The sequence below is a fragment of the Falco rusticolus genome, chromosome 8 (assembly GCF_015220075.1).
Source record: "Falco rusticolus isolate bFalRus1 chromosome 8, bFalRus1.pri, whole genome shotgun sequence".
Classification (NCBI taxonomy): Eukaryota; Metazoa; Chordata; class Aves; order Falconiformes; family Falconidae; genus Falco; species Falco rusticolus.
Genome location: NC_051194.1, coordinates 52,484,437 through 52,500,961, shown reverse-complemented (window position 1 = coordinate 52,500,961; position 16,525 = coordinate 52,484,437). Strand labels below are relative to the sequence as shown.

The 16,525-nt window shown below is 36.7% G+C and overlaps 1 protein-coding gene across 2 annotated transcripts in view; it reads left to right on the top strand.

The window, feature by feature from the left end:
• Positions 1-16,525, top strand: part of FAM171B (family with sequence similarity 171 member B) — a 36,405-nt gene that overhangs the window by 13,305 nt on the left and 6,575 nt on the right. Inside the window, exons 2-8 of one of the 2 annotated variants that reach the window (XM_037398166.1) lie at positions 6,502-6,570; positions 8,977-9,210; positions 9,933-10,025; positions 10,318-10,476; positions 11,589-11,756; positions 15,490-15,606; positions 16,396-16,519. In XM_037398166.1, the coding sequence (XP_037254063.1) occupies positions 6,502-6,570; positions 8,977-9,210; positions 9,933-10,025; positions 10,318-10,476; positions 11,589-11,756; positions 15,490-15,606; positions 16,396-16,519 (964 nt within the window). The remainder of the gene's footprint in view (positions 1-6,501; positions 6,571-8,976; positions 9,211-9,932; positions 10,026-10,317; positions 10,477-11,588; positions 11,757-15,489; positions 15,607-16,395; positions 16,520-16,525) is intronic. The other variant, XM_037398167.1, reaches the window with a different exon arrangement.

The window sequence follows — 16,525 nt, the reverse complement described above, 5'->3', positions numbered from 1 at the left end:
ATGACATGTATACCACACAGCGTTAAAGGAAAACAGGAAAAAAAATCTGATGTAAATTTCATAGCTGCTTTCATGTCTACATTTCATAGCTCTTGCTTAGGTAGCCCATAAAAGTATTGAAAAGGAAATACTTGTTTTCTTTCTATTTTCTTTATCTAACTAGGTGCACTTGAAAGTGTTATGGGGTACGTTCCCACTGGATAGGTGAGTTGTTAGCAGCTTTATGGATTAGCCTGATGACGTTCTTGCGTAGTTCTTACAAACATGATCATTCCAGGAAGGTGTTTATTGATTATACAGTAGTAATCATGAAGGACACAGTCTATAGTGATCCATTTTATTTTATTGATTTTGCTGGACCTTAATTTCATCAATGTTTGGTTCGTGTCAACATTTGTGGAATGAATATCATGCTTACTCAGGTTTTTTTATGCATCTGGTCTGAGATCTTGGTTGGAAGTGTAACCATTTATAATAGTATTACTCAGCTGTTGGTTGTAGAAGACAGTTGTTTTGCTGTTTTTATTTATTTAAATATTTCATTAAATCAGTCCACTTATATATACAACAGATCTTAAAATTGAAAAAGCTGAAATGTTATTTTACCTATGCAATAGTATAGATTTTGAGCTCTAAGGCTGTGCAGATGTTAAATTGATCCAAATCAAATAAAATGATTGCAAGCATTAGCAGTTTGCATGTTTGTGAGGTGTGGTAATTTTTTTAAAAATAAAGAGTTCAAGGTAGCGCTGCAGGCAGTATCTGTGCAAGTGTGTCACGGAACTAGATAGCTGGAATGTTATGTCTATTTGAAAAATACTAGGAGTTTCTAAACTCTCTGACTTCTCTGAAGAATTAGCTGATGCTAGATGAGTATATCCTCTATCAAAAATTGAAAGCTCAAGTTTGCCAGTGTTGAATGTTGTCCATATTTAGTCCTGATTAGATTTTATCTTTCTTCTAAGTTGCTTCTGAGTTTGGAGGAACTGATTTCAAAAGTTGTGGGGAAATTAGTTTGTTGATTTACACTGCTATTTGCTACTATGGAAATTGTTTTAGTGCCTAAGTACTCATAAGGTATACATTTAAACTAATAGTTAAGGACAAGATTTCTAGTAAGATTTCTTTGTAATTTTCTTTACCTTCCTCATTAAAAAAGAAGTAAACATCCTTTTCCTCTGTTGTTTGCTTAAGAAGTGTGTTTATATAGGCACAGGCATAGCAGACAAAATAGAACCCCTGAAATAGGTTGGTGTAAGAGGAAAATAATTATTCTGTTGAAGTGCAACAAAGTTGCTTTAAGTAAATAAATTCAAAAGCATCAATAAAAATTCGGTGTTACTTCTATGTAAGGAAGTGGTGCTAAGTCTATAAATTGCTGGAACAAAACCCCTAGAATATATGACTGAGAAAACCAGTCTATTTCTAAAGTAGTGTGATTTTTCTATTCTCTCTGCTACCAAAATCTCTTTTAGAAGGGAAAGAGGCCTTGGTCATATCTGTAAAATACATCACACTTTCATGTATTTCAGTAGATGGTCAGCTTCTCCATGCTGTCTGATGCAGTTTTATTATAACATGAGACTGGATTTTGGGTCTGTTTTGAACTAAAAGAATAATTAGTCTTTGACCTACTAATTTACTTAGGACCTTGAAGTTTGCTCAGGATCATGTGCTGATTTGCTGCAGGCAATCCCCTGTTGTTTTTCAGTCTGCTAGATTTGAAGTCTCCATTTGAGGTGTACATCCTGATGGGTTTGATTCAATGCAGTTAATTTTATGTAATGCAGTTACTCCTCTGTTGTTGGTTTATGAAGCTTGCAAAAAAACCTCACCTTTAAAAAAAGTATTGATATCTTTTCATGATCAGCAATCTCAAAGGCTAAAATATTAGGGGCAGTCATCATCACAGAGATTACTCTGAATGCTGGGAGGTAGGAGACAGCAGAGCTCCACCAAGAGAACTATGAAATGCATGGAGAAATAGGAACTGGGAAAGACTGTTTGCAGAAAGCAATGAATGAGCAAGGATGACATGGTTTTTATTTGAGATTATGGTAGATTGTTGGGTTTACATCTTTCCTACACTGCTGTTTTGTTCAGGTCTTAAAAGCAAACGTATCCAGTTGTTTCAAGAGATGCAGCCTAGTCTTCATTCAGAACTGAGGAATTGGATAGTGTAGGAAATGTTTTCTGACATAAAGTTTTTGTTTCTTCCTAGTAAGGTGGGAAGAAGGGCCACTCGAAGACTACGGTATGTGCTGGAATAATGCATGTATCTACATGAGTGAGCCTCTAGTAAATAACTTCTTTTTTTTTTCTTACCAGTGTACAGGTGCTTAAGGACTCTGGCACTGCGGTCTGCATGTGCCTATCACAATATACATTATTGAAGTAAGGAAGCATTTCTCTGTAGCTGAAAGAATGGTTTATTTGAAGAAAATGTGAAAGAAAATGTTTGAAAAGCTCTCAAAGTTAGAAATGTATCCCCCCCCCTTCCCCCAGCAAAAGCTCACCAGAGTAGCCTCATGGGTGACAAATCCCCCACCTAAGTAACAGTGTGTTCAATTTTTTTCTAATTTCTAATCTATTACAGTTTTTCTTGAATATGAAGGAAGTGCTTGTAGAAGACATCTGGGTTTGACTAGATTGGGTTAAACTGTCTCCTGTAAAATGACTGTAACAGCCGTTCTCTGTGTAAGACACTGCTTTTCCCCCTCAGGATCTAGCCTTAGCTCCTTCATAATTGGGATTTTGTTGATGGCTTCTGTGGAAATTGGTTGACCAGAAATAGGGCAATGGGAACACTGTGGTGTCCTACTTTCTCAGACCTGGTTTTACTGCCGAGTCCCTGAAGTCAGTGATGTATTTTGTGCCGCTGCAGAAATTTGTGCCAAAGTTGATCTTCTAAATATAAACCTTAAAGTTCAATTTTGTGTTAATTTTTTTTTTTTTAAAGAGACTGCTAAGTGCTAAGCTACAGAACTGTACTGTATAGATTATGTGGTGGTAAATGTTGATTAGCTTCGGGTTCAGATTTATTTAATATTATTTTTTTACAATATCTGTGTATTGCTTAAAAGCAGTTCTTTGCAAGTCTCTATAGTTGAACACTATTGAACAGCATCCCTGACACAGGGCAGTAAAATGTCAGTTTTTCTTTCTCCAAAGTGCATTTCAAAGAGCAGTCTATACTTGCTTTAAAATTAGAGTAATTGTTCTGCCATTTTACTTAAAAGATCAATCTAAACAAGGGCAGGCTTTGGCTATGACTGTAACCCAGGTCTGTCATTATGCACCCGTTTTCTTTACTGGTCACTTCATAGTTATAGTTAGTTGCATGGCTGTTTGCTAATTAGATGAAAGTTTTAACTCCTGGAGTAATTCCAGAGAGGGGCAGTACAACTTTTAACCTTGTGCTAAGTGCAAGACTGAAACTGTGTCAGCTAGTTCTTAGATTTCAGGTGTTTTCTCTTTTCAGCCAGGTAGAATGATTGTATCTGTTATCCTGTGTGTGTGTTGTTTTTAGGTAAATGTAGCATTCTCTTTTCCAGATAAATAGATTTTTACACCTGGTTAGGTATTTGTTGAATTTTCTCAGACCTTTTGTGAACTGTGCGAAGTTCTTTGCTTCTCAGTTTGGTTACAACGTATTCAAAATAAAATGTGTAGATTTTACTTGTGAATAATGAGTAAAGACAAAGTTAAAATTGCATACTGAGAAACATTCGCAATGTTTTTTTTTATTTTAGTAGTATTCCTGTGTCATTTTAGGGAGAAAAAATATTCTGCATCTATTTTATGCTATTATTTTAATCAAAGGAACAGCATATAAATAGCATATAAATGTCTTTATAAAGAATCACATAATTAGTTTTTAAATCAGATATTCTGTTACCAGTTTGGAATATGTAGAATTGTTTGTATAGAGTCAGAAATGTCTTTATACATGTACATGCCCATCTGTATGTAGGGTCTATAAATGACTGTATGGAGTGAGAGAACATAAAAAGAACACTGAATAGCAAATGAAGACTATGTTAGGATGTAGGGGTTATTAATGAGATTTGCAGGCTATTTGATATCTATATGAAGCATAATTGGAAACTGGTCGGAGAGTTTATCCTAGTATCTGACAGTAACTCTCAGAATATAGCCATAAAATAGTTATTGGAGTTTAGGGGTCACCTATTATGTCATTTTAATGCACTATGCAAGGCAGAAAAATCTGTACTGTGTCAGTGCATTGTACCTTAATAAAGAGCAAAAGGTAACCGCAGACTGATGGTGCACTGTGGTGAGGACAGCTTACTTCAGCGTTAAATCATTCCATGTCAGTTAGCTGCTGCCACAACTCACCTTTATGTACATGGATTTTTAATGAGCTTTAAAGGTATAATAGGCTTTTACTTTTTATAGATATGCTTTTGTAGTTTGTCACTGGCATTACTGTAGTTTTAAGGAAATTTTAAGAAGTAATGATTGGGTTTTGTGTGTAGGAGGATTGCTTTTATATGCCCTTTTTTTACTAAAGCCAGATGTGTGTTGACTGTCTAAATTATATATAACATTGATTCCTGCCCGCTCCACCCCCCCGTGGTGATATCCATTGCAATACTGAATGTGTAGTAAAGCCTGATATTCTTAGAACATGTGATTTCTTCTTTACAGATCAGCATACCTTTCAAATTCCTAATTATATTAAGCCAAAAAATAGTGTTCTATGAATGTAAAAGATGGAAGAATGATTGTTCAGTCAGCTAAGACCAAGCAAATTGCACAGCACGCATTTTATCTGCTGAGCTGTTAAGCATGTAATACAGTGTAGACAGTTTTCATAAAACACATGTAAGCATGTGCCTAGTCTGGCATGGGTTTAGACATCTCTAGGCAAGGATGAGAAAGGTCTCTTTCGAAGGAAGAAACTAATGAATAATGTAATTGTAGTTACTGTTCTTTCCGCTCCATAAGATAATCACTTAATTGGGTAGTTGTGTGTCTGAGGAGGGTAACTGCCTCCTTCGAGGTGTAGAACCTCTTTTGCTATAGACCCTTGTTGATAAATAGGAAAAGGGATTTATGGCTGGGCTGCAGAATGTGTAGGGGTGCTTTCAGGGCAGTGCCCTGCATGTGTGTGCTCACTGCTATATGTCACAGTTAATGATACGTGTAGTTTGGAATATACTGCTACTTGTAAGGTCTCTGGCCTTGACCATGTTAATTTAATCTCCATAGATATGGTGATGAGATGACACGCTTATCTTCAGGTAGACTTTAGAACAAATTGCATAGGGGTGTTATAATGAGAGTATTCTTTTTCGCTGTTGTGTTTTGTACCCAGCTTACAATTCCAGGCAGTTCTTTGGCTTAATTCTGTGATACGATTTCTGAGTTAGGACAATGATGTGAAGTCAAATTCCAGGCATTGGATGATGATGCTTGAAGAAATGAGGTCATTTTACTGGCTGTGACATTTCTGAAGTAGCTAAATGTGGTAGAAGGCCTTGCTTTCCTTTGTCAACTGCTGCATTTGTATGAACATCTATCAGCAAATGTTCAAATGTCGTAGAAGCTGGCATTTCCAGTGGACTTGCCAAGAGACAAATCTCCCTTCCTCTGAGGCAGCACAAATCAAATTAGCTAAGACTGAGTTCTTCTGATTGTAGGAGTTCTGTCAGATCTGTTTAATATTGAGACACAGCTGACCCACTTGTGTTTGGCAAGTGTTAGTGACCAGAAAAAAAGCACAAGTTTCATCTATTGTTGAATTTTTGGTTTTGTTAAACAGTTAACTAACAGTTCATTTTTGCATCTGAAATGTTTTTCAGTACATTTTATTGTGATTTAAAAATCCTACCACAGCCATCTTCATATTTGAGACTTAAAAGTGTCCTTAAGGACTTGTACGTTAAGATCTTTCTAAAAAGAAAATAAAAAGCAGGACTTTCTTAGATGTCTTGAGTGTTAATACGACATGCCATTAAATGTCTGTTGAATTTGCATGTTAAAGGCATTTGAGGGAGTTGGTTTGAGGAGGAAGTTGGTCAAGGGGTGTCATGTTTGGGAAGGTACAGATCAGTCATACACGTGGTACAACCACTGCACACACGGTCTGAGCTCCTGGGATTTTGTGTGTGTTTTGCTTTTAACTAGGCTCTTAAAGCTGGCCTGCCGTAGGATGCTCTGGTACACTGTTGTATACAGAGCAGTGGTGAAACGTAGCTGTGAGGGAGGAAAATTATTGTTACTGTTGGAATCTGGCTTTTTTAACTGGGATTTTTTACATATTGTCATTTCACTAGTAGTTGGATTCAGAGGCATAATACTGTGTGCCTGTCGTGTCTTCCACACTGTTACTGTTGAAGAATGGAGAGATTTTTATTATTATTTTAAAAGTCTTTCCAAAACCATTGCACACAAACTTCAAGTGACTGTTAGCAGAGTGTATTCTGGTTGATATTGGTAAATCTAAACGATTTTGCTTGTATATATTGCTTGCAGGGAGGGAACAAGGCCCAGCTAACTGGCATACTTTCCCTTGTCAGAAAGACTCTTGTGTTGGCACAAAAGGTAAGGCCAAAAGCAGTGAGAGCTGGAGACAGTCCCCTTTAATCTGTTTCTTAATATTAGCAGGTGAGAAGTGAGCATTTTTCACTTGGGTTACTGCTGTTTACATATGACAGTAATACACAGGCAATTGCTCTTCCAGAGCTTGCATTGTATAGGGCTGTGCCTGTTTCCACATGGGAGACCTTTGTCTCGGTAACTCCCCCCCTCCCCCCAGGATTTCAGTCTGCATTTACAACTACGCTTCAGCATCTTCTCAGCACCATTTCAGGCAAGAGTATCTGTTTTGAAAAACTGCGGCAATGTCTGAACCCGTAGAAGAAAGAAGTAAGGAAAGTTGAGCATGGCTACAGGCAACCAATGATATTTGCCAGTTCACAATGAGAAAAAGTGAAAACAGTAGACCTTTCTCCATTTTTGCAGTCTATTTTTTTTTTTTTTTTTCAGCCAAAAGCTTCTTAAAAAAACCTGGGGTTTAATATGGATGTAACTGAAGGGGATAAGAAAAAGAAATATTTTTGCCCAAAATAACCTTTAAATTTACTAACAGCTGGAGGAGGAATGCAGCGATTCCCCCATCACTGCATTTTCGTTAGGCCAGTGACCTGTCTTCCAAATTTTGGAAACCACTCGAATCATGCTAGTGTATGTGTAACTGTATCAACACCTGGAAGATCTGTTTAGTAGCCATAATTTGCTTACATGACATAAATTATTTCTTTTAATCATTACATGATTTCAAAACCCTCTAGCAACACCAGTTTAAAAGCATTTTTATTCTTAAAATATCATGCATAAGGAAAAAAATACAGATGACATTGTTCTAAGATTATTGTGCTTTTTCTGTTCTAATCAGTCAAATATGTTTGAGTACCACTGGGATCTCTTTTTGAAAGTATATATTTTCACAAGGACACGTAGATTTTTCTGTAACAATGTAGAGAATCAAACTGGCACAGCTGGTGAGTTTTTGCTGCGTATGCGATAAATAGTAATAAATTAAGGCCAGTGTAGCTTTGGTTGTGTGCAGGTTATTTTTTGCTTGAATATATGGTATGCTGCATGCATACAGCAGGTCTAAATAAATACTTATTTCAGGGAGTCCCAACTTGGATGTCTTCACTACATACTGTGGGGTTTGTTGTTTTGTTTTGTTTTTTTAATGGATTATGCTCAGCTTCTCAAGGCCTTTTCATTTAAATCGAGGTCAATGGTAGTAATCTCTTGGTGAGATGTCCATCTCAATTATAGAGGAGATAACATAATGAAATTGAACTTATGTTCATTATGAAATTATGTAGATAAATTTCAAGCAATCTTAGCCTGATATTTGATGTAAATAGAAATGTGTATTCATAATTAATGTATTTGAAAATTTTTGGGTATAATGTAGTACAGTGGTGTTGAATAGCATTATGTCTATAACCAAAATACTGGAAAATCAGTATTTTAAATATTTTCAACAGTGATCTATACATATTTTAATTTAAGGTAATAAATTAATTTCACACTAGATGAAACATGGAATTCTGTCTATTCTCACGTACCTGCTGTCTATGAAAAGACTCCCTAATTATTTGTAATTAAGGTGGGAGAGACTGAATGTAATTAAGAGCATCTTTGAGACTCTTGTTCAAGCATACTGTTTTAAACATGCTGCACAGTCACTCTGATTATGATCTCTTAAAAGGTATCGTAAAGGAATGTCAAATCCTTTAATTAGCAGTAGACAAATACTATTTAGAAGTTGCAATACAGAAGAGTGAAAACGAGACCAGAATTGTAAGTCTGGGAGATGGTGGGAGATCATAGTTTAAAAGAGTTAAATTGTCTGGATGCATTTGGTTACTTCATAATGATCTTGAACATGTGAAAATAAACATGTTATCCCACAGTCTGCAGACATTAGGTTCTCTGCTTTTAGAAACTCAAGGTGCATCTTCCAATGTGTGACCCAAGCCGAGGGTTACGCTTGGATAACAAGTCCGTCTCTATTATCAGTGTGATCCTGCAGAGCACTTGCCAGGCACGTAGAGTCTCACGTCACAGATGCATTGTTCAAGCTTAAACAAAAAGAGGAAGAAGTGCTTTGTAATTTTGGGTTTGTTTGGTTTTTTTTTTCTGATTGGTTAGGTGTTACATTTGCTGAGTTTGGTAAATGCTTTTTGGCATCTTTGTGCCCCATCTCAAGGATTTTTGCTTCCTTCTTCTCTGTGGTATATAATTATGGGATATAAATATGGGGTATGATTACCCCTCCCTTTGGCCAGAGCTTACCCCTTGTTGAGATAGAGACCCACTGTACATGATGAATAGCTAAGGCATAAACTGTAGGTTTTCTTTAAAAATTTAAGTTGTGATCCTTAGTTATGATGTATTATGACCTCTTGTTTTTCTTTCTGTTAATAGGATCTGTTTTTACACTAAAAGTTCAAGTAAATGACATCATCAGCCATCAGTACCTGCAACAGGCAGTTGTAGAAGTGTTTGTTAACTACACGAAGACAAATTCTACCCTTACTGGAAACAATGGAGCAGTATTAATAAAAGTTCCTTACAAATTAGGATTAAGTTTAACTATCATATCGTACAAGGATGGTTACATGTTAACACCTTTGCCTTGGAAGACTGGGAGAATGCCAAGTACGTAAGAGCCTTACAGTCCTATTATTAAACTGTATCTGCCGGTAATTAAATTTCTGTCTTCCTCAGCAGTCGGGGTAGTTACTGTCAACTGAGAAATGACTGAATTAAGTCAGTCAAGGGATGTGCTTGTCAATGCAGACATAATGGTGAATGATCTGTTAGAGTTATCAAAATTCTTATTATTGTAAAAAGAGAAAACAGACCTTTTTAACTCTTAAGTAGGTTATAATGCCATACCCGAGTGTATTGTGAGAGATTGTTTACCTAGACTTAACAAAGGGCTGGTAATGTGTTTTGACAAAAATCACGTTGTCTTAGTGATTTCTGGAGTGCCAGTACTTGTACATATACTATGACATGATAACTGTAGTTATATCTTCCTTTCAGCAGTGCTTCCTCACAAGTTTTCATGTTTAACTATTGCATACTTTTTAAAAAGTGACATGATTTTTTTAAAAAAAATCAAGATGGACTCTTAAAAATTCTAGCCACTTGTTTATCTATAGAAGGTATGAGACAGTAGCAAACATACACAGAGGTCTTCCTGCCTAGCCACTAAAATTCCTGCTCTGGACAGCAGGAGTAATTTATTTATCCAGTTCTCAGATGTTCTCTTTTGGTTTTTTTTCAACTGCTCTTTTCACTATTCCTTTAGAATCGGGGATCTTGCAGGATTTTTTTTGGTTGCACTGTCTAACAGATGTTACCGCTTTCCACAGTATACTCATCTGTGACGCTTTCGTTATTCCCACAAAGTCAAGCTAATATATGGCTGTTTGAAGATACAGTCTTAATTACTGGAAAGCTGTCTGGTAAGTTCATTGTATGCAGACCATAATCTAAACGCTTTGTGATAACCATCTGTACACATACCCCCCAAAAAATAAATCTAGCAATTTATATTCTCATGTACTACTCAAAGCCAGATTTTCAGTTAATTGTGTAGCTGTATGTGTGGCTGTGACAACCACTAGACTAGAAATACACAAACCATGGAGAAAATGGGTGAAAACAGGTTGTTGTGCTAAATTGATTTCTGAACAGTTACAAAAACACTGTTTGTGTATTTTACCATTGCTAAGACAAGACATCACTCTTTTACAGATGCCAAATCTCAACCAAGTGTTCAGTTTCCAAAATCTTTAATAAAGCTTCCACCAAACCACAACATTACAAATGTTACAGCCTATCTGACAGTACCAGAGCAATTTTTGAAAGTGGACAGCTTTCTCTATACAGCAGGAATTCTTCTCAATAAATCAGGTATGTAAATACAGTATTTAAGTGTTTTCCCAAGAAGAAGAAATCTTCAAATTGTAACACATATGAGGACATAGTGTTTCAGCGTGTGAGAAGGCCACTACATGGCTTGTTTGAACTTGTCACTGTCCTTTAATTTTCATTGAATTAAAATAATAAGATATTGATATCTTGACTTACCTATTTTAAAACTTTTCTTATCTATATTTTACCTCTGTAAATGTAAAGCGTAAGGGAATGAGCATTGTTTCTCCCCTTTGAGTTCTTCTTTCAATGTCTGGCATGTGTTTTAAATTATTCATATACTCCTAAAGGAATAAGCTTCCTTTCAGGGCATGTGGAAGCTAATTGATATCTGATGCACAAGGAGTTTTCTCACAACCAGCTCCTAAGGGCCTGCATAGATTTAACATTATTCTGGTATTTACTAATTCTGTTTCAGCGGCTTTCACCATCCTGTCGTTTTGTGCATTCTGAAGTATCTGCGTAGTGTAAGGAAAACAAAGGAAACAAACTTTCAGGCTGCATTGTAAAGCTTTTTATATGAAATGTTTCCTCTGAGTGCTTTGAGCCTTATGATTAACTATTCGGTTAATTATAACTGCCAAATTAGGAAGTTAATCCTTACAGGAAAGTTTAAGAGGACTGCTCAACTAAGGAGAAATTCAGCAGTCATATTTGCATATGTCTTCAGTTTTGATTCAACGTTACATATATAGCAATTATACAAAACTCCTCATATTATCTATATTTCACATAGGTTAGCTTTTTTGTAATCAAATCATCTGAGGGGAAGAACCCTTTTTCTCCCACCCCCAAGCAAAGTTTTGCCTAACTATTGGTTCTACAGTCAGCATTGAACGTGTATTTCAAAAGTCTGTTTCTCTTTTAGAGATATGGTATAGAAATAACTGGGTTTTATTTTAATCACAAGATTTTTAAAAGTCCAGAAGAGATGTTGATTTTTACTTGACCAAGTCGGTGACAGCTGACTGTGTAGCTTGATGTGAATGAGGGCTTGCCTTTAGTTAGAGGATAGATTCTTAATTCTAAATATTTTTCTTTAAAATACACTATGAACGGAGAATTACAGGCAAGGTATTTCTCATATTCAGGTTTCAAAAGCATGGAATTGGCTCCTCTTGCTGCAATATGTGTAAATGTTCTTTTGACTGGGAAAGAACTGAAAGTAAATGGTCCCATTCAGATTACGCTTCCTCTTCCCACAAGTACTGTAAAATCAGGAGATGCTATACCTGCATGGACATTTGATATGAAAACAGGTAAGTGGACTACATTATTTGTTATTCTACCTTTTAACACAGGTGTATAGTTTTGGGCACATGACATTGTGTGTCATGGAACAGTGATGGCACTAAATATATGAGGTGGTGATAAATAGTCATAATTTTTCTTAGTGGTTCTGTATTGGTTTTTGATTGACTAGCTCGAGTTGTTCAAAGGAATTTCCCTGCTTTCATTGGTTCAAAAAGCTTTAGTAAAATTCATTAGCATTCCTATTGAACAAATTTTAACATAATTTTTATTTTCATGGGAGGCTAGGGATTCAGGTAATGTACCTTAAAAGGTGATGTTAAATTTTAAACCTGGTAATTTTCTGAATGCCACCTTAGAGGAAAACGAATCGGAACTGAGGATTTGGATGCTTTTTTCCTAGAGTATAGCTCTAAAGATCCTTTGGCGCAGAAAATGGAATAGATATTACTTCAGTTAACAAAAGCAATTCATAAAGTGAAATGAAGGGGAAGTAAGAGTTATCAAAGGGAACAACACAGTTCTTAGAATATGCATGGGAAAAAGGGGCTGGGGATTAGACATTCTGGACCTTTTGTCATCTCTTCATGTCTAATTTTAGTCAAGAGTGAGTAATGAGCTGCATACACTTATCCCATTTAGATGTCCTGTATTAGGTGTGTGTGCATGACCGTACTGATTGTCTTACATTGTACCTTACACTTTCCATCACACTTCATCTTGAAATAAGCTAGTGAGTGCAGAGGGTAGTGTCTTACTCCTTATTAAGGCAAAAAGCTGTTATTCCACTGTTGGAAGTACAGGAGAGGACATACACTCACAAAGTTTTGTTTACATGTTCAAGAAATAAACTTACCATCTTAATGAAGAACAAAGAACATTAAAATTTGGCTAGGTCGTCTCTTGCGAAAAGTGTGTATAGGGTAAGTTTTAATATAGAAGATAATACACCTAGAAGACTTCAGAGAGGTAACTGGCGATTAAAGCATTCTTCATCAAAGAAAGAGTTTTAGTCTGATATGGTAAAATAGAACAAAAGGTTTTAATTTCTTGCTACCACAGCCACTTCTGCCAGCTCCTGTGCTCATCTGTACCTATGCTGAGCTGTTTTAACTCAATAAACAGAAAACTAGGTCAACAATGTTACTAAAACAAAAAGTTGACAGAGCTAGAGCCGCTCTGTCACATGGTTGGGTTGGGGTATAAAGCAGCGTAAGGGGGGTGTGTGTGGGGGGGTATGCAGGTGTTGAGGGGCCTACTCAACATGTCCCCTTAGGCATGTTGGCACTGAGGGCAGAGCAAGAACAGGAGCATGGCATGCTGACCCAATAAAAATAATTACAACAGACGTTCTTTTCCTCTTAGACGAGGTGTACTCTGATAGAGGTTCCATAAAGGTAAATATTTTGTGATGGGTGCTCATTGAGGCATAGTGTTTGCATGGAGCCTTCACTGCTGGCAGAGGAGATGACAAGGAGAACTGCGGAGAAGGAGGGAGAATTGTGGGGGCTTTTTCTTCCTCTTCCTCATCTCTTCTCTACCATGAAAATTTGCAACTGTATTCGCTGTTCTAGATGTTTAATCTTAAACATGTTTCTTGTATTTTTACCTTTGATCTGACACGTGCAAAGCGACTTTTTTGTAAGGAAATGGAGTAATAGCAAGGCATTCCTTAGTCAAGGTTCTGGTGACTGGGGACAGCTGAACATCTTAGCTCGCCAGCAAGCTTTCGAGACTGTCCGTAAGTAGCAGTAGGCCCTCATCGGAGCTGAATGGAGGGCTACCACTGCACTGAATAACGAGGCTCTGGCATCCAAGATGTTGCATGTGGGATGTCCCCAACAAGATGTTGACACGCACTTAAATTCTGAAGTCCTTGCGTAATATGTCATAATGATAATAACCAGACCTTCAGTGTCAGCATCGATAGTGGTAAGAGAACGGGTCTGTGTTTGGTGTTGCGTAGACTGGTCCACATGCACCAGAAAAAAAAGACAGAAACTGCTTTCACATGTCTGTCTGTGCAGTGTTTGTGGGATTACTTGAAGTGTAATAGTATTGAGGCTGTTCCTGGAAAATAAGCTTTGTAATTATATTCCAGCTGCCATAGGTGCAGAATTTGTTGATGTATATTGAATGTGGCTTCCTTCTTACTAAATATTTTGCCTCATTAGTACTGAAAGTACTTTGTGGATTTTAATACAATTACAAAAAAGCAAGCTTGCATTGCAACATTAAATTGAGAACAATATCCTTCTGTTTGAATGGCAGTAAATCATAGAGAATATGTGCTTACTCATAAATCACTTTTTAATGTTTTTCTTTGGACTATTTTCTATGGAATATATTGGGGAGGAGATAGAATTTACTGAAGCGGAGGACAGCAAAGATTATATATAGCTTCTTACAGATTTTTCAGTCAAGAGAACTTCTGGAGGTCTATATTATTTGGATTTTGCCTTTTATATGTGTTTTGTGTTTTATTTTATCTGCCTAGCAGTAGCCCACTCTCTGTACTTGTAAAACAATAGTTTTGCAGTGTAGTGACATCTTACCTTAGAGTTGGTAGGACAGAGAATTTGAGGGTCTGTTGTTGTTGCCTTCATACCAGAGTTAGGGATGGAAGACTGTTCCAGCTGGTCTTGCTCCTGAGTCTGGACAAGTGGTTTTTCAAGTAACTAAGAAACCACCTCTTTCAGGGCTCTAGGTGGTTTCCTGCTGCTATTGCCCTCTGCCAGCCATCACAAGTACCAGGAGAAGGCTGCAAGTTTTACTGCAGATGATATTTTGTGTATGTCTGTGCGTGTGCACGTGTGGCATATGTCAGTTCTCATCTTTATCTCCTGTCTTATTGATATTTCCTTTGATTTGCTGTAAGAAGGGTCCTGGAGGAAAGTTGAAATTATAGGGCTTATATGAATTATACTTTTTGTATGCTTTGATTATTGTTTTAAAAAAGCTGGTGGTTCTCCCTCCTCAATACTTGCAGTTTGAAAATGTAAGGTTGTTTATATGGGTTGTTTTCTGTTGTTACAATTTCACAGATGGCCCACAATAAATGTGTTCAAGTGCATTAAGTATAATTCTGTCTCTTCTACTGCATGCTTTATTAATTGTAGAGACTGGCATACCATAATACCTTTGCACAGCCAAACAGATGGTGTGGAATCTGTGTCCTCGCAATAGACCTTCCTTGTGCTAACTGAACTGTTCCTGCCTGGGGGCAGGAAGGAGGACAGAAACATTAAAGACAAACATTGATTATCCTGTTGTAGCCTATTAGATGAAAATGCTTTCCCACTAAGTGCTGCTAGCTAATGTTAAACTGGTATTCGTATGCTTTAATTACCTGCTTCTTGATTTTGATTTTTTTCAGTCTTTGCCTTCATACATGCTTACGTTCATATAATAGGATTTTTTAAATTATTTGTGTGCATATCTATGAAAGACATTTGTTAACAGAAAAAGTATTATATTAAACTAATTCTGGTAAGTAATGTTGATGCTTTGTTTCAAAGTGAATGTTCACACAGGGATATTTGCAATGAAATTGTCAAGACACAAAGTTTGCATGTTTAGCTAAAGCTGTGTAATAATAGTGTATGGGCCAGAAGTTTCAGTTTTCCTTGTGACCTTGTGTATTTTTGTTAATAGTTTAGATTTGAGGTATGGAGGAATCCTGCACAGCATGTGCAATATTTTGTCCTTTTTTTTCTTTTTTTTCTTTTTTTTTTCCCCCAGGTGCTTGGGTAAGCCGTGGGCTAGGAATGGTAAAGGAAGCAGATGGTCAATTAGTATGGACATACACTGCTCAACACTTAGGCTACTGGATAGCAGCTCCACTGCCTGGAACAAGAGGTATTGCAACTACTGGCAAAGAAATTACTGAGTAACCTAAGTAACAATGTATTACAAGGCTGTCAGCCTGATTGTTTTATTTAACAACAGAAGGGGAAAAATGACACAATAATTTCAACAGTTGGATAACTTCTGCTTGAATCCTGATAGTGTGCCTTTGTGCATATAACCACAGAACTTAAAATGCTATAGGGGACAAGTCCAGACTGTATTTGAACTTGTATGTTTATACTATAGCCATCTTTTGGAAGAAGCCTGCAAGGGAACTGTGATTATGAAAATCTAAAAATTAGTGGGACTATAGCCCTTACTGTTGACGCTCATGTATGACAGGAGGAAATACAGCAAGAAAATTAGTCCTGGGCAGAACAGTCCCAGTGGATTCTGTTTTCCGTAGACATGTTGCATGTTTTGTAAATTCATATGAAGGGTGAATATGGATTCTTCATATGAATTCAGCATTTAAAAACAGATAACTCTTTCTGTCAGAAGCATTAAATAGGAAATTTAGACCATGTTTCTAAGTCAGCCTGGGCAACTAATACAAATGTAATTTGACTGTAATTAAGTGGATGGTAAGGCTTTAGTACTTGAGATGAACCATTGTAGCCACTATTTGTGTATTTTCTGGTTTGCTGAAATAGCAAGGTTAACTGGGAAGGATGAACATAGTGTCATAGAACACAAAATCACAGGAAAAGTACGGTTTATTAGCTACAGCCCTGCATATCAAGTGGAATGACTTGTTTTTGAGAACTAATTCTGTTCTGATTTTGTTTGATTGTTTAGAATCCATTATTAGTGCGGTTTCCAAGGACATAACAGCCTATCATACAGTGTTCCTTACAGCCATACTGGGAGGTACTGTTGTCATTATCATTGGATTTTTTGCTGTTCTTCTTTGTTACTGCAGGTAAGC